The 23,730-nt window shown below is 40.4% G+C and overlaps 1 protein-coding gene across 50 annotated transcripts in view; it reads left to right on the top strand.

Moving 5' to 3' along the window:
- The window catches only part of COL23A1 (collagen type XXIII alpha 1 chain), a 310,868-nt gene that overhangs the window by 258,287 nt on the left and 28,851 nt on the right, over nucleotides 1-23,730 (top strand). For 6 of the 50 annotated variants that reach the window (XM_083488075.1, XM_083488057.1, XM_083488053.1 and 3 more), the window contains exons 1-25: nucleotides 10,505-10,588; nucleotides 13,932-14,048; nucleotides 14,934-14,969; nucleotides 16,710-16,736; nucleotides 17,897-17,941; nucleotides 18,312-18,374; nucleotides 18,465-18,527; nucleotides 18,619-18,681; nucleotides 18,773-18,835; nucleotides 18,926-18,988; nucleotides 19,079-19,141; nucleotides 19,232-19,294; nucleotides 19,386-19,448; nucleotides 19,540-19,602; nucleotides 19,692-19,754; nucleotides 19,846-19,908; nucleotides 20,002-20,064; nucleotides 20,157-20,219; nucleotides 20,307-20,369; nucleotides 20,461-20,523; nucleotides 21,004-21,066; nucleotides 21,156-21,218; nucleotides 21,469-21,531; nucleotides 21,623-21,685; nucleotides 21,777-21,839. In XM_083488075.1, coding sequence (XP_083344201.1) covers nucleotides 10,520-10,588; nucleotides 13,932-14,048; nucleotides 14,934-14,969; nucleotides 16,710-16,736; nucleotides 17,897-17,941; nucleotides 18,312-18,374; nucleotides 18,465-18,527; nucleotides 18,619-18,681; nucleotides 18,773-18,835; nucleotides 18,926-18,988; nucleotides 19,079-19,141; nucleotides 19,232-19,294; nucleotides 19,386-19,448; nucleotides 19,540-19,602; nucleotides 19,692-19,754; nucleotides 19,846-19,908; nucleotides 20,002-20,064; nucleotides 20,157-20,219; nucleotides 20,307-20,369; nucleotides 20,461-20,523; nucleotides 21,004-21,066; nucleotides 21,156-21,218; nucleotides 21,469-21,531; nucleotides 21,623-21,685; nucleotides 21,777-21,839 — 1,554 coding nt within the window. In that variant the 5' untranslated portion in view covers nucleotides 10,505-10,519. Of the gene's footprint in view, nucleotides 1-29; nucleotides 57-684; nucleotides 712-2,343; nucleotides 2,371-10,504; nucleotides 10,589-13,931; nucleotides 14,049-14,933; nucleotides 14,970-16,709; nucleotides 16,737-17,896; nucleotides 17,942-18,311; nucleotides 18,375-18,464; nucleotides 18,528-18,618; nucleotides 18,682-18,772; nucleotides 18,836-18,925; nucleotides 18,989-19,078; nucleotides 19,142-19,231; nucleotides 19,295-19,385; nucleotides 19,449-19,539; nucleotides 19,603-19,691; nucleotides 19,755-19,845; nucleotides 19,909-20,001; nucleotides 20,065-20,156; nucleotides 20,220-20,306; nucleotides 20,370-20,460; nucleotides 20,524-21,003; nucleotides 21,067-21,155; nucleotides 21,219-21,468; nucleotides 21,532-21,622; nucleotides 21,686-21,776; nucleotides 21,840-23,730 lie in introns of those variants that run through there. The other 44 variants (XM_083488054.1, XM_083488050.1, XM_083488091.1 and 41 more) reach the window with 43 other exon arrangements.

Here is a 23,730-nt window from a genome sequence, read left to right as displayed (position 1 = left end):
TAACACATCGTTGTCTTCTTTTGTTTTAGGGGCCTCTTGGACTGGATGGCAAACCAGTAAGTTATGCTCCGAGTAACACACACACACTGTGGATGAATTAAAAGTGTCAGTAGTCAGCTATATGCAAAAGCATAAGGAGGAGAAGCTGCTTGGCACTGCTCCACGGTATCTAAAATCCATTGATTTAACTGTGTGAACCTAGTTGGGTTGTACTAATAGGCCCAGAGCTCATGGAAGTATTCTGAGAAACTGAATATTCTGAGAAAGCTTTACTGAAGAATAAAAGATTTATGTTCTAATAAAGCAAGAATAAAAACTATCACCTGAGAGTCACAGCTGCTCTGTGGGCCCCAAATATGGTCTAGCTCTCAGTCAGTGAGTTAGTCAACCAAGGTCTCGGCTGCACCACTCCAGATTGTTCACATGATTAAATGCATCTCTATAGAGGGGGGAAATATTTCACACACATAAATATATAGAAGTCAGGGGAAGGGGTCCAGCATAAATATCTACAAATAAAGACAGGGGAAAGGTTAAATCAGGGATGTTCCTCATCCCTACATTAGAGGTAAATGGCCCCTCTTTCTCCCTGAAATAATTTGTTTTAGTAAAAGTTTGGGGGGGGGGAGCTGAACTGTAGATTAATCAGCTACTTCCTTACTATCCTCTTGTTGATCTCTACAGGGGCCTCCAGGAGCAAAAGGGGAAAAGGTAATATTGGTCATTCAGAACATTGCCTTAAAATTTATAAGTAGGTTCCTAAGCATTCTATTAAGAGTTGTGTCTCAATTCTTTTTTTTTTTAAATCATCTTCGTGTTTGGCCTTTGGGTCATATTGTTTCCTGTGTCCTCTGTCAGCAGTTTGCTTTTCCATACACAAGGCTTCTGTGTCAGAATCTGCAGTCCCAGTTGCCACTGAGAATTCCCACTAGGACATATTTCTTTTGTGTTCCATTAGGGAAGGATGGGGAATTTGTGGCCTTCCAGACCACATCTCCACACCCTTGGCCCTGTTGGTTGGGGTGGGTGGAGCCCAATGACATCAGGAGGGCCACAGGTTACCTGTTGCTGCATGGACCCTCTGATTTTGACATGATTGCCATCAAAGGATTCCACAGAACCAAAAGCTCCTTACAGCTCTAGAAATAAATTTTATATTGGGAGATGTACCATGTGACTGGTTAGAGATACACCAAAGTATACGTTTTCTAAATTAACCAAATATAAGGGTTCAAGCACTTTCAATGGTTTTGAGCAACTGCTCAACTCAACCAACCCACTGGGAAGGGCAATCATCTCCCAGCTGTATAACAGTCTCACACAGCTGGCTACACTTCCTCTCACTTCATTACAAATAAAATGGGTAAAGATTTTGGAAAAGAATTAGAGGAACAACTCTGGAAACAAATGGGGAATAAACTCCCATTTGGATGCTTCTCAATTAGAACTCAAGAAAATGCTTTAAAGACACACGTTGCCCAGCCAAATTATATAGAATTAATTGTTACACATCCAACCTTTGCTGGAGGGAATGCTGGAGGCTCTCTGCTACGTATGTGGTGGTTTTGCCCAAAACATATTCTCAAATGATGGAACAATCACTACAACCAGACCCCAAATTAGCCCTACTATCTTATTTTATTCCTCAGTTTAAGAACATAACCAGCAAACACCTCATCCTCCACTTATTAACTGCAGCTAGATTAGTGACTGCGAATAATAGGAAAACTTTAAATGCAAATCTTTTGGAAGCCTGGATTTCACAAGTGTGGGACAACATGCTTATGGACAAATTAATTATTTCACAAAATAATCAGTGGGGGGGGGAGACTCACGCCTTCTGTATGACATGATATCCTTTTATTGACTCATGGAACCTCATGGAAAGACACCTTTCATTTGATTGCCTTTCTTGGTGCATCTAAAACTACAACCATCAGCCCCTATTTTTCTTTCTTTTCTATACAACTACTAAGTTTTCCTTGTATGGATGTGTTTCGTTTCCTGAAATAAAAAATCAAATTTTTAAAAAATTCCACAGATATTTTATCCGTGCCCTGTCTTGATACCATAATCCCACAGGAATTCCTTGCATGTGCCCTAACTAATTTTTTGCATATAGATCAGCAGTCCTTTAAATGGAAAGATTGAGGCCTTTCCATGCATGAAATGTGTGGACGTCCATCACATGGTCAAATGTTAATTTGTAAACTTCCTTCATTCAATTGGTCACCCTTTTCTATTGTATGTGGAAGAAATGAATTCTCTCATCACAGCAACTCTTAAACAACAAATAAATGAAATGGGGGAAAGAAGAATTATGATGACTTTTCTGTTTTGCAGGGGGATCAAGGAGACATCGGCCCAAGAGTAAGCACTGTTCCTAACTATGAACATTTTTAAAGCTTATGTTAGAGCCTGGCTTTGATAGGCACAGACAGATGTACTTGCATGTGAAGACGAAACAAGGTGAAAAAGGAAAAATTGTGCGTGCAGCTGCACTTTATCATATTCATCCCACTCCACTTACGTTTCTCTATCTCCTCTTTTGTTCTTCCTCCATCACTTTTTTTTTATTTTATTGTCAGCTTACAAAGATCTCTAATGATGTCTATAATGAAAACAAATTAATTGGAAGAAGAGGATAACTATGATAACTCAGGAGGAAATTTGGTGCCTTAAATTCTTGGCATGTATTAGAAAATTGAAGCCCAAATTTAAGATGATTCTCAGCTGAATGAGATATTTTTTTTAAAAGGCAGAGAAAGAGCATAGGGCAATGAGGAAATTGATAGTGAACTTGTTTCATCTTTCCTTTTCTTGGTCCTCATCCATATGGAAGACTGCCTCATTAAACTATAAAAGTTAGAATTTAATAAACCTTTCTTAACGTCATACAAGCTAGCATATGGGCATCCTTCCTCTGACTCATTTTCTTTCTACTTAATTTTAATGGAGTGGGACTGAGTTCAGCTGTAATATATACATGTCCACAACAGGATTTCCACCTCCAGTGAACTGAAAAGATGCATATATTCTTTGTTTGTTTCTAGGCAAAGCATTGTTCTGTTTCCCACCCCCACTCCTCAGGGATTTGCAATCAACTTTATTAAGTGTCTTCTTGTGCATTTGTATGAGGTAGAGACAAAAACAAACAAAACAAAAAGCCTGAAATGAATGAAGTGTTCTGGAAATTAGTTCAAAGAATATTGTTTTTAAACTTGAGAGTAGTGAAATTGAGCAGGCATAAACTGATAAATAGGACCAGGAGCTTTTTCACAGCAGCTTAGATTTTACAGCAAGTAAAATAATGAATGCTGGTATGGGAAATTATAAAATGGACAGGCCAAACTTAGCCAGCCTATGGGTCAACCCTTCACCTAAAGGCTCCATTTGGATTCTGAGGATCTCTGCATCTGTTTTAAAGTAAGTTTCTAGCCTCCATGAACAAAGACATTTGCTTGAAAATGTGGTAGCAAAAACCAAAGCAAGTTGAAAGAGCAGTCCAAATTCTTTTTTTCTAATGTCGCAGTTTTTGTATTTAAGGATTGCAGTTTTGGAATAGTAGTAGTCACAGTTATTTATCCATAGTAGGGATGTTTTTGTGGGAGAGGTGAAAAATAGGCAAAAGAACTGTTTAAAAGTTTTCGCCAAGCTTTTATCATTATTAAATGGCAATTATTTATTGCTGGAACTTCGCTGCTTATGCTTTTAAAAGGTTTGCTATCATTAATAAAATCAATAAACGTAATCCATACTCAAATACAGCACAAGCAGGAATCTGGAAAAGAAACTAAGCACGAGTCCCTGCAGGTGACAAAGGCTACACAGAATGTCAAACATATAATATGCATATAGGTATGATATTGCATTTATTCCATTCAGAGAACATTGATCCCATTTCATAGCTGAAGAACACTGAGGCACAAGAAGACATGCCTGGTTCAATATTGGCTAGTGAATTCAAGGCACAGAATCCTGCTGCTGTTATGCCCAAAGTGGCTGCCATGGAGAACAGCCTTTGCAGCTACTAGGGAATGGAGAAGCCTGGTGTTTGGCTTCAGCATGCGTACGCATGCTGTGCCAATGCTGCAGATTGATTCTGTATCATCTCCTGTGAGGGCAGCCATATAGCTGAGTAATCCAGGAATATGCTAGACATTAGATCAGCCTTTGCCATCCTGATACAGCATCCTGTGCTGTATTTGAGCCATGTTCAAATATATAAAAGGATGTCACATAGAGGAAGGAGAAAGGTTGTTTTCTGCTGCTCCAGAGAAGCGGACACGGAGCAATGGATCCAAACTACAAGAAAGAAGATTCCACCTAAACATTAGGAAGAACTTCCTGACAGTAAGAGCTGTTCGACAGTGGAATTTGCTGCCAAGGAGTGTGGTGGAGTCTCCTCCTTTGGAGGTCTTTAAGCAGAGGCTTGACAACCATATGTCAGGAGTGCTCTGATGGTGTTTCCTGCTTGGCAGGGGGTTGGACTCGATGGCCCTTGTGGTCTCTTCCAACTCTATGATTCTATGATTCTATGATTCTATGATACCTTCCTCATATGCCATCAAATCAGTACAGTGTAGGTGAAAAAAAACCCGTCAGCAAGGCCAGTAAATCAATGGGCGCTGAAAAAAACACTGATGAGATTCTAGAACCTTCTAACTTTATAATTCAGAATGTTATGGAGGCCCTTGATCATAGGAAGTACAGTATACCCTATATGTAATCTTTTTAAGCTAATATGACTACTTTGAAAAAAATGAGGAATTCCTTTTTCAAGTTACACAATACTCACTGTGATACAAACTACCTACTGTGAAATATATTCTGTAGGGGAAATGTTTCCTGTACGTTATCAGAAGTAGGACAGCACACTTTATATTATGATATTGCTCTGTTTCACGTGGCAAATTATATCTGGATGCACCTCATAAAGTAGGATGTAGAGGCTTTCATCCTCAAACTATCTATGTAGGAAATCTTGTGCTACTTTATGAACAAAACCATATCAGTATAAGTTCCTGGGACAAGATTATACCTGAAAGAGTAGTAAGGAAAAGGTGTGTGGTGACTGGTGATGCCTGATATCTGGTCCTAGAAGAGAGTTGTCACCATTAAATATAAACCATTGAATGGAGACCATTCAGAAATATGTTACGTTTTAAAAAGATGGAAAACGTTGCAATCAGTCCCCAGATGTTATGAATTACGCATGAAAGCAGTCTGCATTTAGAAGCATTCATGTTATGAAATATGTTCGTGCCCCAGTTTCTCAAATGCGTTGTATCCCTTGGGGAAACTGAGCTCCAGTCGCTCAGCAGGATCATCAAGTAATCAGATTATGGTACTAACTGTTTGTGATTTTCTCTTTCTCTCCCCCCCCCCCCTCTCTCTCTCTCACACACACACACACACGTACAAATGTTAATGATTCTGGATGTTTAGGACATTTATTTGGCTCCTCAGTCCTTCTGTTTTCTCTTCCAATTCCTGGGACCTTTCCTGTGACACCACCTGGCCTCAATTATCTTTACTTCCTTAACTTGAGCAATATCTTTTCTTTAGCCTTAGTGATAGACTTTATTTCCTAAAGTTGTTTCCTGGTTTATATGGGAGGATACGTTATTTCAGATTACATGTTCTGTGGTGGCAGTAAAGAAAAAACAATCAGCAGCTGCTAATGCCTCTGAGAGAAGGAGTTGTCTTAAGACAGGGTTTTTTAGAGACAGGGTAATAATTTAATTAAAATGGAAATTGCATAATTTTCTTTTAGCGCATCCTGTTCTGAAACTATGCATTAAGCTTGAGTAGTACTTGAGTAGTGGAAGTGATGGTATTCCAGCTGAACTATTTAAAATTTTAAAAGATGATGCTGTTAAAGTGCTACACTCAATATGCCAGCAAATTTGGAAAACTCAGCAGTGGCCAGAGGATTGGAGAAGATCAGTCTATATCCCAATCCCAAAGAAGGGCAGTGCCAAAGAATGCTCCAACTACCACACAATTGCACTCATTTCACACGCTAGCAAGGTTATACTTAAAATTCTACAAGGAAGGCTCAAGCAGTATGTGGACCGAGAACTCCCAGAAGTGCAAGCTGGATTTCGAAGGGGCAGAGGAACCGGAGACCAAATTGCAAACATGCACTGGATTATGGAGAAAGCTAGAGAGTTCCAGAAAGACATCTACTTCTGCTTCATTGACTATGCAAAAGCCTTTGACTGTGTCGACCACAGCAAACTATGGTAAGTTCTTAAAGAAATGGGAGTGCCTGATCACCTCATCTGTCTCCTGAGAAATCTCTATGTGGGACAAGAAGCTACAGTTAGAACTGGATATGGAACAACTGATTGGTTCAAAATTGGGAAAGGAGTACGGCAAGGCTGTATATTGTCTCCCTGCTTATTTAAGTTATATGCAGAATTCATCATGCGAAAGGCTGGGCTGGATGAATCCCAAGCCGGAATTAAGATTGCCGGAAGAAATATCAACAACCTCAGATATGCAGATGACACAACCTTGATGGCAGAAAGTGAGGAGGAATTAAAGAACCTTTTAATGAGGGTGAAAGAGGAGAGCGCAAAATATGGTCTGAAGCTCAACATCAAAAAAACGAAGATCATGGCCACTGGGCCCATCACCTCCTGGCAAATAGAAGGGGAAGAAATGGAGGCAGTGAGAGATTTTACTTTCTTGGGCTCCATGATCACTGCAGGTGGTGACAGCAGTCACGAAATTAAAAGACGCCTGCTCCTTGGGAGAAAGGCGATGGCAAACCTAGACAACATATTAAAAAGCAGAGACATCACCTTGCCAAGAAAGGTCCGTATAGTAAAAGCCATGGTTTTCCCAGTAGTGATGTATGGAAGTAAGAGCTGGACCATAAAGAAGGCTGATTGCCGAAGAATCGATGCTTTTGAACTGTGGTGCTGGAGGAGACTCTTGAGAGTCCCATGGACTGCAAGAAGATCAAACGTATCCATTCTTAAGGAAATCAGCCCTGAGTGCTCACTGGAAGGACAGATCGTGAAGCTGAGGCTCCAATACTTTGGCCACCTCATGAGAAGAGAAGACTCCCTGGAAAAGACCCTGATGTTGGGAAAGATTGAGGGCACAAGAAAAAGGGGACGACAGAGGACAAGATGGTTAGACAGCGTTCTCGAAGCTACAAACATGAGTCTGACCAAACTGCGGGAGGCAGTGGAAGATAGGAGTGCCTGGCGTGCTCTGGTCCATGGAGTCACGAAGAGTCGGACACGACTAAACAACAACAACAGTACTAGCTTAATGCATCTATTCTGTTTGACAACATCTTTCTCATGGAAAAACATGGTGCCAGTATTCTTTTCCCAGTTCAAAATTACAGTTATTTTTAAAGAATTAGCTCAGACTTTCCCAAAATGTATTTCTTTTAATTTAACTGAAACTGAAACAATTATGTTTGAATCTGTTTCATCAATCATGCATTTTGCATGATCTGCTTGCATACAATTCCCCAAGCATTTTCAGTTGCTTTCAAAGCAAAACAAAAGAAATTCAGGCTCATAAATTTTCAAGAAGACAGTGGTGAAGGACAACAGTATGTTTTTTAAAATTTATTTTTAAATTATTATTATTATTAATATCCATTTTTCCCATCCTGAAGGAATCATTCAAAGTGCCTTAACAAGCAAGCAAAACACACACCAAAAAAATAATAATGTCTTAATTAAAATCCATGAGCAACCCAAACAGACTTAAGAACATCAAAAACAGAAAAGTCAAAAGGCTAGAACTAGGGTTGCCATATATCCATAATTTCCCTGGACATATCTGGAATACTGCAGTCGGCAGCAGTGTCTGGGCATAAATCAGAAAAAAAATGTCCAGGAAAATCTGGGTGTATGGCAACCCATGTCGGCAGTGCCGTTTTTGCTGATTTTGCATAAAAATAGCTCAAAAACGACAAATTCTTTTTGGCAATTTTGCCAAAAAAGTTCAACCCTGGGCAAAAAAATCCCATCTTTGTAGTCCAGCTTCCTTGTTATCACAGTGGTCAACCAGGTGCTACTGGGAAGCCCACGAGCAGGACATGAAAGCAGCAACTCTCCACTGTTTTTGTATCTCAGAACAGTGCTTCAGAACACGAGATTATGTGTCTTCTGCTGAAATTTGATAGGGCTCTTTAATGAGACTGAATTTCTGGTTGAAGCATACAGCATTTGCAACAAAGGGAGAGGAGTGTTGCTGTACTGTTGTTTTGCAAAACTCGGTCAAGTGCCACAGTTTGTCCTGTTGCTGACTAGCTTTTACTGAATTTTTATAAATATGCCTGCACACAGAAACAAGCAAGGAGCTGATAATAAATCTACCACATGTAACAGTTCTTTGCAGTTACTGCAGTATACATAATAAAAGTAAAAAGAAATGGGGAAACTGCATAGAATGGGTATTAAAAAAAACCAAAAAAACCAGCAATGCTACCATTGTTATCTATGTACTAAATCAAATCAAAATGAATGTACAAGACATTTACTAGGAAACAAGATACATTCAGGGGGAACCGTGAAGTATTTGCAACCCATAGCTATGTATTTCCAAAAAGTCAGTGATATATTGGGCATTGACTATGATTGAAATTCCTTCTCCCAGTTCTCTAGAGGAGCCTTCCCCAAGACATTTCTGGAGTACGTCGTCCCTGGTCTTTGACCATGCTGGCCAATGCTGATAAGGATAGGAGCCCACAGCATCTGAAGAACACAAAGCAGTTGCATAAAGCAGTTGCTGCCCTTTAGTGTTGTTCAGAACAAGAACCAAGGTTCTGCTATGCTGTCAAGAATCCTCTCTGTTGTCAAAGTAGTTAGAAATAGGATGTGGAAAGAAAGTGGGTTCTACTCTCATTAAGTCATGCAACCGTTTTACTTAAAATCATGACCATTTGTTTCCAAGAGTGTTGCAGATTGTCTTTGCTCAGCCCTGGGCAACATGAGTTGTTTTCTACAAAAACAACTTAATTTTTTTCAAATTTCTTTTCCGAGAGGTGCTTCTTATTTGGTGTTGCTAGCAGTTATACCAAAACAAATGTGTAGATCTCGCATGTTGATCTGTCCTTCAGCTAAGATTTTAATCGTTCGTGTACTCAACTAAAACAATTTACATGCAGTTCAATGAGTCTCGCCTCAGGACAGAGGATGAGGATATGAAAACGTTACATCTGTGTTGCAGATGCTACATGCAACTTACGACTTTGCAGACAACCCTCAACCAAACTCATGGAAGCACTGGTAGTTCTTCCATGGTAGTAGACAGTTCCCTCCCCCCACCCCCGTCCTTTTATCGAACAGGGGAGCAATGCTTCTGGTATCCAGTTCTGTAATCTGGTCCACATTCCACGTCTAACTTAATTACATTTTAGGACTAAATTGCTTGACTCCAGGGTATTTATATGCTGTTGGCAGGGGGGGACAACATTTGATACATGTAATGATACTATATGAATTAGATTTTTTAAAATCCCATTTGATTTTTCTTTCTTTCATGAGGAAGATGAGCTTTACAGAAAGCACCCATAACCATATACAGAAATTATCTCCTTTCTAGTACATCAAGCAGATGAATTGAGTTTGCTTGACTGTCAGGCATTAGCCTTATCCAAACGGGTTGACTGGCAAAGCAGTCAGGCTCATGCTTTTCTATATTTAAACCACTTGTAAGTATGTACAGTAACTCAAGTTACACTTTATTTTAGGGCTTAACATACTTGGATAGAAATGAGATTTACTGTGGCTGACAGGTTGGCATACAGCCCTGTGAATGGTTTTACAGTTTAGCTCAAATCTCAAATACAAAGATCGTGTAGTAGAATCCTAGGAATGCTTACTCTGAAGTAAGTACCACTGTATTCAATGGGGCTTGCTTTCAAGTAAGCTTATTTAGAATTTCAGCTTCATATACGTAATTAAACAGACACTCGGGTCACTTTCAAAATCCTAATATGAGAGTAGAAAAGTTTGAAAATTGAATATTTAAACATCTCTACTCAAAATGGAAAACATGAACTCCCAAATGGTTACGGTATGCCAACATTAGAAAGCTGGAATTTGTCTAGATTCTTCCTTAGTGGGTATATATATCAGTTGCCAAGGAACACACGTGCCTATAAAATCACGGTTGCTGAAGTGATAGCAATTCTTGCCCTTTAAAGAAATGTTGAAAAATATCTTAAACTATGTCCTGTGAAGCTGAGGAATTAGTAAGATTCCCCAACCACCACCACCACTGCCGCCATTATTTTGTAGTTCTGAAGTCTGTGATACTGACCTAATGGAAAGCTGTGCATTCTGATACCACCTATACAGCTATTGAACAATGCGTCTTAAATCTATTGTTGCTGTTCCATTTATTATTTCACCTTGTGATACCAATTGTTTGTTCCATACTGGGCTCCCTCTCATATATTATGCTGATTGAACCATTTTTCTCTACCATCATAACATTTGTCTTGACCTCTTTGTCTTTCCTGCCACACATTGACTAGATGGCTTTCCCTCGCCTCAGTCATGGATTTCTCTCTGACCAGCCTATTTTTAGCCGACGTATCCTTAAGGTAGAATCGCTTTTAATCTTCTGGCTTGCTGTGTTTTCTTGTGAGGTTGCTTTTTAAAAACTTTTCTAATTTATGATCTGATAATGCCTCCTTCATTTCCATTCTTTGTTCTCCTTTTCTGTTCTTTTACAATCTAACAACCACCCCCCTACAGTTTTACATCATAAACAAAATGGAGCAATTGCCATGACAACTAGAATCTGAGGTTTTTTTCCCATTGCAACAGTGCCAAAAATAATAATAGAAACATTCACAGGTAAACATCAACTAATGAGAGACAATTTAAAGCAGTCATCCCATTAACTATAAGCAAATTACTCAGCCTCATCGTGTTGACAGGATTTCACATTTGCTTTCATGAAAGCAGATCTAACATTCTTTGTCATCTACACAATCAAAGCCATGCTGAATGTCATGATGACTAGTAGACTTTCCCAAAGATAAATTCTTAAATCTAATTTTCCCCTGGCCAGAATAGCATACTCTCAATTATAATATTGAGCCTGTCTCCCTGAAAACCTGAATAGGTTAATAGAAAATTGTACAGTGATTCTGTTCTCAGAAGCAGCAGCGCCCTCTTCAGGCATTAACATATTATTGCCTGAAAAGGGAACACTGAATAGAGTTGGGATGCACACTTTCAGCCCATCCCCCAGAGCCATGTGACTTTCAGACCATAGACTTGTTTATAGTGGACATCTGCATCGGGGTGCCTTATGCATTTAAAGGCTCCTTGTGCAAGTGGGAACCTTGATCATCTCGCTTGGGTAGGTAGCCTTTACACAGGGCTCCCAGAGTATGCCATAAACACACAAAGGGCCAGAGCTGTTACATAGCTCCAGGAGCGAGACAAAACACATGTCCTTGAAGCCCTGTTAGTGTTTCCCTCTAACAGGAAACTGGCATCTATCAGGGGCGAGGCTAGATGAGAACCCTTCTCCCTGACATCCAGTTTTCTATGTGCAAGGAATTTTTCTGTAGATGGTCATTCCATCAGATGAGTCACCACTGGTCTTCAACTGGTGGGTTGCAACAGGAGCACTACCACCATACAAATATATGATAAAAGATTAAGAAATGGGTCCCCAGATGCCAGATTGGGTTAAAAGTAGGTCCTGGATCTAAAAAAGTAATCCTTGTATTCTGTGTTGAAAACTTTCAATAAAAATTCAGACAAAATAAATAAATAGGTTGAAGATACCTGAGTTTAGAGGGACCTATCTAGGTTCACTACTATATGTACTGAGTTCCACACACAGTACAGAATACATAAGTGATATGGTCCCTGCACACAAGATTATCAGCCTACAAAATGTACACAAATTAAGCATTTGCTTAAAAACGGCAAATTTGTCAAGGACCATGCTTTCTGATTTATTGGATGCAGAGCATTTGAAGACTGACTCTGATTTTGAAATGTTGTACTTTCAGGATTATAGCTGGAGGATGCCTGCATATTTTGTGAATAAAAATATGTTGGAGTATAAAATAAATGATAATAAATAATAATATACCGAGAAATTTTATAGAGCTAGCTCCATTTGTTTTTATCTTGTACTCATATCGTTGCTCAGTGAGGGAATTTTCTGAACTGGACCTTGGTAGTATGGCTTTCTGAACTGGAATGTAGAATGGCTTTCACTGTTAGGTTTTTGATTTATAGCAGGCAGGATGACTTTAAGTACAAGTCTGTCACTGGAGACATCCTGCCCAGATGTTATAAAGAGCTTTATAATCCACCCTTATCATGGGGGGTTTCAGTGCTGCTTCCATATGTTCAAGCAGACCAATTCTAGATGCTGAGCTCTTCACCCCAACTTACCCACAGTAGATCATAACCCCAGGAACAGTAATGTTAATAGGCAGCCATGGTCATCTAAATGATAGATCTTGTAGACCTGGTGTCAATTCTCTGCTTTAGCCAGAAGCTCTCTGAAAAAAACCATTCTCTTGGCTTTAGTAAAAATCAAATAAGTGTGGCCTGCCTCAGAAAGAGGGTCTGTATGCTCTGTACATGAAACAAAGGCTAAGTGTAGAATTCATGATCAGAGATGAAATACCTGGCTATGCTTTATTGCAAGTCCTTTTGGAAACTAGCTTTACATATAAAAACAGCTTGTCATTTAAGGATAAAAGTCTTCTTATTTGAAAACAGGAAATAAAAAGCTCTGCTGCTTACACAGTTGCATAATTCTGTAGATTGTGACCAGATTACTAGTGCACTTATTACATAATTGATGTACTTATTATACAACCAACATTAGATCTGTTTTGAGTCTTCTCTTGTGTTCACTAGATGTTGATAATAAATGTACACGCTCCATGAGCATGGTGTGCAATGTATGCTAGCATTCTACATCTGTGTGTATTCTTGCTGTGACATCCAACCCTTTCTCCTTTATAATCAATGATTTGTGTTTTTTACAGAATGCATTAAAATGTTGTAAAAAATAATAATCAGAAAGTTACTAGACTCCGCCTTCCCCCCAAGATAATAAATTAGGTGTGATCTAAAGACACATGATGCAACAAATTTGCTGAAGCTAAGCAAGCCTGGATTTGGTCAATACCTGGATGGGAGAATGCCTTTGAAGCCTACATAAAAAGCATTTCCATTTATGTCTGTGAAAGAAAGGCTGGATATAAATGTAATAGTAATTCTGGCATCTTCTAGATGCCAGAACTCTTAAGTTATCCATGTAGAAATAAACTGGAATGCTAATTTTGAGGCTTAGCATTTTTGGATATTTTAAAGATTTGCTTTACTATATGTATACCCAGATAAAGAATCTAGTTTTGCAAATGTTGTTTTACAAGCATAATCCAGGTGGTAGTTTTCTCTCTTACTTTCTCGCAATAGTACTGTGGTATTTAAATAACTGGGGTTCATTCTTTAAGTTGCTTTACCTGCTTCTCATTGGAAGAGAAAAGACCTTTCACTAATCATTTCTCAAAACTAGGCGGTATCGGAGTCCAGTGTCTGCAAGCAGAAACAGAATACACCATTCTGTACCATGCCGGCACACAAATTGGACACAGATGAGTTAGAAATACTAATTACCAATATTTGTAATTAGATGAATTGTTTGGAAGAATAAAACAAACACCAAGAAACCTCAGGCATAAATTTCTGCTCTTTACGTACCATAGAAAGGTCAGTCAGTTTGCAGGCTCAAGATTTTATCTTTAAACTCAAACATACTGATTCCCTGACCGTGTGTCCTGTTTTCTTTCTTTCCTTCTCTCATTTTGCTATGCAGTGAGTTTGCAGCCACAGTCCACCCATAAGGACTTTGTTTTTCTTTTTTTTCACATTGCGGTGTTTTGTCTAAACTTCTTATAGGGGGATCAAGGTAATGATGGCGCTGCTGGTCCGCCAGGTCCTCCTGGACAGCCGGGTGCAAGAGGGCCCCCTGGAGACACAGGAAAAGATGGCCCAAGGGGACCCCCAGGCCTTCCTGTAAGGCATAGTTATTAGCTAAGATAACTGTTGAAAACTAAAATGCATGTTTTGCGGGGATATCCTGCTCATGAATGCATTTCAACTATAAGTTCCTGAGCCTAGAACTCAGATGTATCAAGGTGCTAGGGTGAGGATACAGGCATTTTTGGAGCAAAGAGTAAGAGCGAAGGGAAATCACTCTTCAATATCTTGAAACCAGAGGCAGAACTTATCTTCAAACTGTTTGCGTTGAACAGGGACGATAATCTAGTCAACAAAGCTTTGTGATGGCGGCTTGTCTTGGAATGGTTATCTTGCATTTTGCAATGAGCAGCTAATATTTTGACAATTCTGCTTGTAGATTCTAGCAATATGGCAGGCTTTGGGGTTTATCAACATTCGAGTTTCCCTTGCTGCTGCATCAGCAATCTCTTTTGGCAGTGCCCATGGGATTATTCTATAGGGCAAGTGGTAGTTGTGTCATAAAAATGATCTTCACAGTAGTCTTTTATTAACTAGCCATTCATACTCAGTCCTTAGTCACTAAATTAATCACTAAATTCCCTGCTGTTGAATTAGGAGAATTAACAGTCATTATCTACCAAGCAAAGATAACTGAGATGAGATACAGTTTATGTGTTCAATGTAAATCCATAATAAATAGATCCATAGCATACCTGTATGTATTTTCACTTTATTAATAACACTAATCTAAATCATCAAGACATGGCAACATTTCTACGTTCCCTAAGTCAATGAAATAACTGAAATAACGCAATCTCCTTAAGCTTCTCTTCTTCACTGTTGTGCTTTTTAGGTGGGAGGGGAGCATTTTGAAAAAGTAATTTTAGAAATGCATTCATTGTCTCTTTATTTAAATAACTTAGATTTGTGTTTCTTTAGGGTGAGAAAGGACAACCTGGAGAACCTGGTATCATGGTTAGTATGCAGTCTATGGTATTAAAACATATCCTAATGAATTGATTTCACATATTAAGCATGAGACGCTTGCCTAGCCTACCTCAGATGTGTGTAACCTCCTCCTCTTCCTCTTTCTGCTCTATAATAGTTTTATACAGCTCCTTTCCTTGACTATGCTTTGGCCATCTAATCACTACCCCTAAATACATGTCTACCATCTGTGCCATGTTGAGTTTAGAACAATTGTCAGGCTTAATTGTCTAGGGCTTATGAAACAGTCAGAGTCTCGCCTGTTTTTACGAGTCAGCTTTCTGTACTGCACCATCAGAAAAAATAAGGTGAGCCTCTTTCCCAAAGCACTTTTTCGTTCTCTTCCGTCTTTTGTTGCCCTACAAACATTTCGCATAAGCTCTTTTGTCAGGACTTATTTAGGTTATTTCTTTACATCGATATTGTAATTTTTTTAAATTGCTACATGCACTGACTGTGGGCATGAGAACTACAAGTGCCAAAACCTAGACTATCAAAAGACTTGCCGACCTCTTTTTAAGTGTCAGAACATTTGTAATAAGATACCACGCTAGCAAACTTAACTCCCAAGTGTATTTCGTCATAGGAGAAATACCCATTTCCACTTCTGCATCCTGTACGTGCTACTGCATGGATGACCCACTGCCCTTTCACAAGTCTTTCAAGGGTACTATATTTACAGCATCTTGACGTAAAAGATCACAGGCCATGAGTGAAAATTTTATTTATTTTTATTTATATTTATTAAATTTATATACCACTCTTCATTCGAGGATCACAACACAGTTTACAGTATAAACACACAAAAATACATAACATAATAACAAATAAAACAACACCTCCACGCAGAGAGATTTTTAAAGGCCATAGGTTGTTTAATTAGGCAAAGACCTGGAAGAAGATGAATGTTTCCACATGGCTGCTGAAGATATGTGGGTGAATTGTGGTATATTGTCAGAAGCTCTCTTCCCACTGTGTGCCCCCACTGTCCCCCACCCCACCACCAATAGGCTAGGATGAGTTGAAAGAACCCCCCAGAACAGCGCGTGGGCAGAGGAGAGGGAGATCGTTATAGCAGGCGAGCAGAAATGCTCGTGCTGACAGAGCGATCTCCTTAGCTCTAAGCTGAATTATTCCCATCGTGTTTTGAGGACCCACCCTATTCCTGCGACTGTGATTTGTTTTGACTGTTTTTTCTCACTGAATTAAAAAATGCTGAAATCAACCCTGAGACCTGCTGGTGAGGAAAGGGTAATAATTATAGTGGGCGGGATTCAGCTAGTGAGTCCTGTCAGCACAAGGGCTTCTGTTTGTGCAGTGGGGCTTCCTCTCTCCCTACCCCAATAATTCCCTTTTAAAGCTTGCGGTAAGAAATTATATAGTCTTAACTATGCATTGTATGAAAAGGTGTTTCCTTTTTCTGAATCTTCCAACATTCAGCTTCGTTGGATGGCCTCAGGTATTGTGTTTCTATTTAAGTTTTGTGACTGGTTACACCCAACAGCCATTTTATAGAGGTGCCCATGACACTTCCTCTAAACTGCACATGGACCTTTGGACCCCAAAAAGATTGACAGCCCAGCAGCATTTTTAATGAGCTTGGCTGCGTATGTTTTTTGAAAACGGCACAATTTTATTTGTAAGATTTCCTAGACATTGAAAAGAAAATGTTTTCATTCCTGATATTTGTATGTCAAACATAACGTGCTTCATTTATTTGTTTTGAAGGGTGAGCCTGGTATTCCAGGAGGAAAAGTAAGTTATTTATGTTTCTTTCTTTCAAATGCTATCTGCATTCAGACATCATGCTCCCAACCCTGTCTGTCTGTCTGTCTGTCTGTCTGTCTGTCTGTCTGTCTATCTATCTATTTCCATCTCACAACTCAGTTATCACAACAGAGTCACAAAATATCTCCAACTTGAAAGTAAAATAACATGGCAGTTAAAACTACTAAACACATTTAAAATAACCTTTTTAAAAACAAAAAAACCATAAAATAACCAGCAATACAATAGCACAAAGCAATCCTCTGATCCAGAGCAGACAGTAGTTTGTTTCTTGCCCAGCGCAGCAGCAGAATGCGCAAGGGAGGAGCAAAGCTCTTGAGATTTCAGTAGCATCCACCAACATCCCAAACTACAGGGGAGTTGTGTAACTATTGCATTGTAATCAGGGCTAATCACTTGGGGCTCACCCATCCATTGTTATGATAGATCAAACATTATTCACTCTGTGCTGTTGTATCCCTGAAGCTGATCCAGTACATGAAAGCTTCTGCCATAACAGTCTTTAAGGTGTAACAAGATTCTGCCATTCTTGCTGCAAGAAGCGATCACAGCTACCCCTCTAGAAACTGTCCAAATGGAGTGGTTTGCTAATATATGGACTGGGCTTTTAAGAAACAAATATCTGTGTATATTTCTCCAAGGCAGCTGAGTCAGGGGCAGGATATGTGTGTATTTATTTTGGATTGTGTTAGCTAAATATCCTTTTCCATATAATGGACCTTAGAAGGCCACCAAGTAGCTGTGGCCAAGTTGGAAAACACTTTATTATTAATGCATGTTGTTCAGAACTGCACATAACCTATGGCTACAGTATTTTTAGGAAACACTTTTAAGGATTACATTTCAGTGTGTTCCACAGATAATGAGCGATGTCTTCATGATTTATCCACACTGCAAATAAGACTACTCTGAGCTAATAAATGAAATCTCTCTCTCTTTCTCTCTCCTGAACAGTTAGAAATTAAGTATTAGAAATTAAGTCCCAACTTCTGGATCAAAAATATTTGGCAGTTGCTTTTCTGGTTAGGCTTACAGTGTGAACTGTTGAGCTTCTGCCAGCATTGACCCTGGGAAACTTAATGCACTTTTGTATTTCAGTGTCACCTATGTATGTTCTATTTCATCAGGGTGATGCTGGAATCCCAGGAGAACCAGGGATTCAAGGGCCAAAGGTAAACTTCATTTTTGTAGCTCCCCGCCCCCAATCATATATATTATGGGTAACAAAGTAGAATCAATGCAGTATTGGCACACAGGCTGATCGTGTGAAATTTCAATCCTAAATATATTTGGTGATTGAGAGTCATATTCTACACTACATAGAGCAAACTGAATCAGAAATTAAAGATTGTTTTTCCCTTTCACTGTGGTCCTATGGGGCTCAACCATTCCTAAAGAATAGCTTGAATAGCCATCAGAACAGCTGTGCCATGTTTAAAGCCTGTCATTTAGAGCCTGAATTCTTTTTGAAGGATGCTCAATATTTGGACTTTGGGATGAAAGCAAGATTGTAATGTTCACCTTGATTTGTATTAATCTCAGGGAGAACAAGGAAGTATTGGGCCCATAGGCGAGAAGGGCAATGAAGGACTACCAGGGCCAAAGGTAAGCCTCTTCTTGAATGGTACAGTAAAACTGATTAACACCCTTCTTAGAAAATGAGAGTGTTCCTTGCACTTCTTTTGAATGCTACAGGGAAAACAAGGAAGCACTGGCCCAATGGGAGACAAAGGCATAGACGGTAAACCAGGGCCAAAGGTAAGCAGCGCATGGGAAAGCATAAAAAGACTGGCGCTTGCCTTGCTCAAAAACTAAGAGTTTTCCACTCCACCTTTTTTAAACACTACAGGGGGAACCTGGAAGCCCTGGCCCAAAGGGAGACAAAGGCAAAGATGGTCTAGCAGGGCCAAAGGTAAGTGGTGCATGGGAAAGAATAGTAAGACTAGCACCTGGCCTGCTTAGAAACTGAGAGTTTTCCACTGCACCTCTTTCAAACATTACAGGGAGAACCAGGAAGTGTTGGCCCAATGGGAGAGAAAGGAATAGATGGTCTACCAGGGCCAAAGGTAAGCATCTTCTTGAATGGTACAGTAAAACTGATGAACACCCTTCTTAGAAAATGAGTGTGTTCTCTGCACTTCTTTTGAATGCTACAGGGAAAACAAGGAAGCGTTGGCCCAATGGGAGATAAAGGAATAGATGGTCTACCAGGGCCAAAGGTAAGGAACACATGGGAATGGATAAAAGACTAGCACATGTCTTGTTCAGAAACTGAAATTTTTCCATTGCACCTCTTATAAACTCTCCAGGGAGAACCAGGAAGTGTTGGCCCAATGGGAGACAAAGGAATAGATGGTCTACCAGGGCCAAAGGTAAGCAGTGCATGGGAAAGAATAAAAAAGCTAGTGCTTGCCTTGGTGAGAAACTGAGAGTTTTCCATTGCACTTTTTTAAACACTACAGGGAGACGCAGGAAGTGTTGGCCCAATGGGAGACAAAGGAATAGATGGTCTACCAGGGCCAAAGGTAAGCAGTGCATGGGAAAGATTAAAAAGGCTAGTGCTTGCCTTGGTGAGCAACTGAGAGTTTTCCATTGCACCTTTTTAAAACACTACAGGGAGAACCAGGAAGTCCTGGCCCAGTGGGGGAGAGAGGCATAGATGGTCTTCCAGGGGTAAAGGTAAGCAGTGCATGAGAAAGGATAAATAGGCTAGTGCTTGCCTTGGTGAGCAACTGAGAGTTTTCCATTGCACCTCTTTTAAACACTACAGGGAGAACCAGGAAGTCCTGGCCCAGTAGGGGAGAGAGGCATAGATGGTCTACCAGGGCCAATGGTAAGGAGCACATGGGAGTTGATAAAAGATTAGCACATGTCTTGTTAAGAAACAGAGTTTTCCATTGCACCTTTTTAAAAACACTATAGGGAGAACCAGGAAGTCCTGGCCCAGTAGGAGAGAGAGGCATAGATGGTCTACCAGGGGCAAAGGTAAGCAGTGCATGGGAAAGAATGCTAAGGTTAGCACAATCCATGCTTAGATACTTAGAGTTTCCTATTGCACCTCTTTCAAATAATACAGGGAGAACCAGGAAACATTGGCCTTGTGGGAAAAAGAGGCATGAGTGGTCTACCAGGGCCAAAGGTGGGTATTACATGGGAAAGGATAACAAGATCCTAAGCACAAAGCCTGCTAAGAAACCAAGTTTTTCCATTCTCCCTCTTTCAAAATTGACAGGGAAACCGGGGAAGCATTGGCCCAACAGGGGAGAGAGGCATGGATGGGCTACCAGGGCCAAAGGTAAGCAGTGCATGGGAATGACAGCTAAGATTTAGCACATGCCCTGCTTGAAAACTTAAAGTCTTCCATTGCACCTCTTTCAAACACTACAGGGAAATCCAGGAAGCATTGGTCAGACTGGGGAAAAAGGCATAAAAGGGCAACCAGGAGCAAGGGTAAGCAGCACATCAGAAAATATACTAAGACTTGATGATACCTGCTCAGAAACTGAGAGTTCCATTGCCCTTCCTTAAACACCACAGGGAAAACGAGGAAGCGCTGGCTCAGTGGGAGAGAGAGGCATAGATGGGCTACCAGGGCCTAAGGTAAGCAGTGCATGGAGAAGAATGCTAAGATTAGCATATGCCCTGCTTACCAACTGAGAGTTTTCCACTGCATCTCTTTTGAACATTATAGGGAGAACCAGGAAGCATTGGCCCAATGGGAGAGAAAGGCTTAGATGGTCTAGCAGGGCCGAAGGTAAGCAGAGCACGGGAAAGATTGTAAGGTTGTTTAGTTCATTTAAGTTTATGTATATGGCACCTTTGCACAGTGAGCTGTTCCTAAAGCAGCTTACAACAAATTCCCTTTTTCCTATTAAACTGCAAAACATTGATTGGGGAGAAAGCAGTTTTGTAAAGACAACAACAAACGTAGAATATACTGTCTTCAATATTACAAAAATATAATCTAGACCTAACGCCAAAGTACAGAGCAAAATGAAAGTTAACGGACAATAAATACAGTACAGCAGAAGAATGGTCTTTTAACTAGATGGTTCACATCTGGCTTCCTCATCTGTCCTCCAGAGGAGGCTGACAGAAACAGAGGGCACTGCTGAGGAGGGCAGTGTGGTGAGTCTTCTTACCCAGCCTCCCAGATGTCCAGCTGCTTGTACTGGTCTTATTGCCCTGCTTAAAAATTGAGACTTTTCCATTTCACCTCTTTCAAACATTGCAGGGTGAACCAGGAAGCCCTGGTCCAATAGGAGAGAAAGGCATAGATGGTCTACCAGGGCCAAAGGTAAGCAACGCATGGGAAAGGATAGTAAGATTAGCGCATGCCCTGATTAGAAACTGCGTTTTCCATTGCACCTCCTTCAAATATTACAGGGAGAACCAGGAGGCAATGGCTCAGTAGGAGGCAAGTGCATTGATGGGCTACCAGGGCCAAAGGTAAGCAACATATGGAAAAGGATAGTGAGGTTAGGCATCACTCATATCAATGCAAGCATATCTGCTTGCTTAACAAAACAATCTCCCCTCTACTACCCTTCGCACACTGATCTGGGGGTTCTCCCACCCACTCCAGCCAATGGCAGGGCACGGGGGGGGGGGGAGGGAAGGAAACTGGGCTAGTAGAATGCTAGCAGAATCTGGATCCAGCCCTGGAAGTTTTCCATTGCACCTCTTTCAAACATTTCAGGGAGAACCCGGAAGCCCTGGCCCGACAGGAGACAAAGGCATAGATGGTCTACCAGGGCCAAAGGTAAGTGGTGCGTGGGAAAGAATAGTAAGACTAGCACCTGGCCTGCTTAGAAACTGGGAGTTTTCCATTGCACCTCTCTCAAACATTACAGGGAGAACCAGGAAGTGTTGGCCCAATGGGAGAGAAAGGCACAGATGGCCTTCCAGGGCCAAAGGTAAGTATCACATTGGAAAGGATAGTGAGACTAGCACCTGGCCTGCTTAGAAACTGAGAGTTTTCCATTGCACCTCCTTCAAACATTACAGGGAGAACCAGGAAGTGTTGGCCCAATAGGAGTGAATGGAATAAATGGTCTACCAGGGCCAAAGGTAAGTATCAAATGGGAAGGATAGTAAGGTCTGGATACGAATATGCAAAATGCTTCATTCGCAATGAAATTGCAACTTGCCTTTACAGCAGCATCCCCTCACATCTAATGGGATGTTTCACTGCCATGCTCTCCAACATTCAGGAGCAGTTTATCAGACGTTTGAAGGAAACTTTTGTAGCTGAAAAATTCCACATGTAGAAGACTTCCCTTGGATCATAGCCCAAGACTAGTATTAACCCTGCTTGGTAACGGAGAGCAAAATGAAGCATGGTAATCAAATGTATGCATCAAAACACAGGTGGTCATTTTTGTTTCAGGAAGATGGCCATTTTGGATCAGAGAGGTGTTGGGAGGGTCCTGCTTAATCTGCTCCCCAACTGCTTCTTTTCTTATGTAATTCCTTCCCCTCCCAAGCCTCTTCCTTTCCATATGATTCTCGATGTATGTTTTACTTTTGGAACATGCACAAGACATGAATGGTGCAGAGCAGGGTATTTGCATGCTTACTGTGAAATGGTGAGGTCCAGGTTCACATGAAATTCCGTTTCATGTTGAATTGGTGAGACAGCTTGAACCCTTTTGTCTCTGTGATGGCGAATGCTGAAAAGCAGGGCAGCTAGTGTGGTTTAAAGAGCTGTATGCACTTGGATTTCCACATGGGAGGATGGCGATGGAATGAGCTTTGGCTGGTATTGGCAGATAGCTATCAGAAATTGCTAGTGTGCTAGCAGGGCTTCTGGTGCTGCACATCCAACTTCCCATACCTAGTGACCTCAAACCCTGGCTCTTTGAATGTTTCATCCTGCACTTATGGAGCTCTGTCCTCCACGACAGACACCATTAAATTATAACAAAAAACTGCCAAATTAAGGCAAATTAAGATAAAACATTCATTTTCTCTGCTAATATAGAATAAAAAACAATACTGCATTAATTTTTTATGAAATAAAATGTAGAATCATTCTAACATAAAGACATGCAGAGTAAAAAAAACACACACGCGCAAACACGAATCTGCTAATTAATTCAATGCATAGTAATTCAATAATTTGATTACCAGTACAGGAAATGACAACAGAGTGTACAAATTTTATAAGTCCCTACAGCAAACGACATTATTTCATAGATGGCATGTTTATTTGCTCTGGTAACAGGAAGAAGCAAATAGGTTAGTTTGGAAATACTGTATCATGAAATCAGGATGGAATGTAAAATAGCATAAGTATCTTTGTTTCGCATGATCAGCATAACATTAGCCCAAGGAAAATAGAGAACTGAAATATTTTCAAGAGTTGGGAGTCCTTTTCCAAAAAATAAATAAATAAAAGAGAAGAAGAGGAGTTTGGATTTAATATCCTGCTTTATTACTACCCTAAGGAGTCTCAAAGCAGCTCACAATCTCCTTTTCCCTTCCTCCCCCATAACAAACACTCTGTGAGGTGAGTGAGGCTGAGAGAGTTCAGAGAAGTGTGACTGGCCCAAGGTCACCCAGCAGCTGCATGTGGAGGAGCAGGGAAGCGAACCCGGTTCACCAGATTACGAGTCCACCGCTCTTAACCACTACACCACATTGTATCTGTAATCAGCCTCTTCTAGGGCATTGTATCATATGAGCTGCAGGTTTCTTTATTACCTGAAGATTTTCTGTTCCATGGGTCACCAATGAAGTGTCCAACATAGAGAGATTTTTGTGGGGAGGATCTTTCTGGAGATTGCAGCCGGGCTGCTCTTACTTCCAGTGCCCACCCCCCAAAAATAGGCTTGGAGGGGGGGGGAAATGAAATTTCTTCAGATTGCAACTGTACCCACAAACCCAAAAGGGATGGTGACCCCTATTCTATTCTGAATGTCAGGCTGAAAGCAAAATGAAGACCTATAGATGAAATATA

Source organism: Podarcis liolepis (genome assembly GCF_965112155.1).
Source record: "Podarcis liolepis genome assembly, chromosome: 2".
Classification (NCBI taxonomy): domain Eukaryota; kingdom Metazoa; phylum Chordata; class Lepidosauria; order Squamata; family Lacertidae; genus Podarcis; species Podarcis liolepis.
This window is presented reverse-complemented; position numbering and strand designations above follow the sequence as displayed.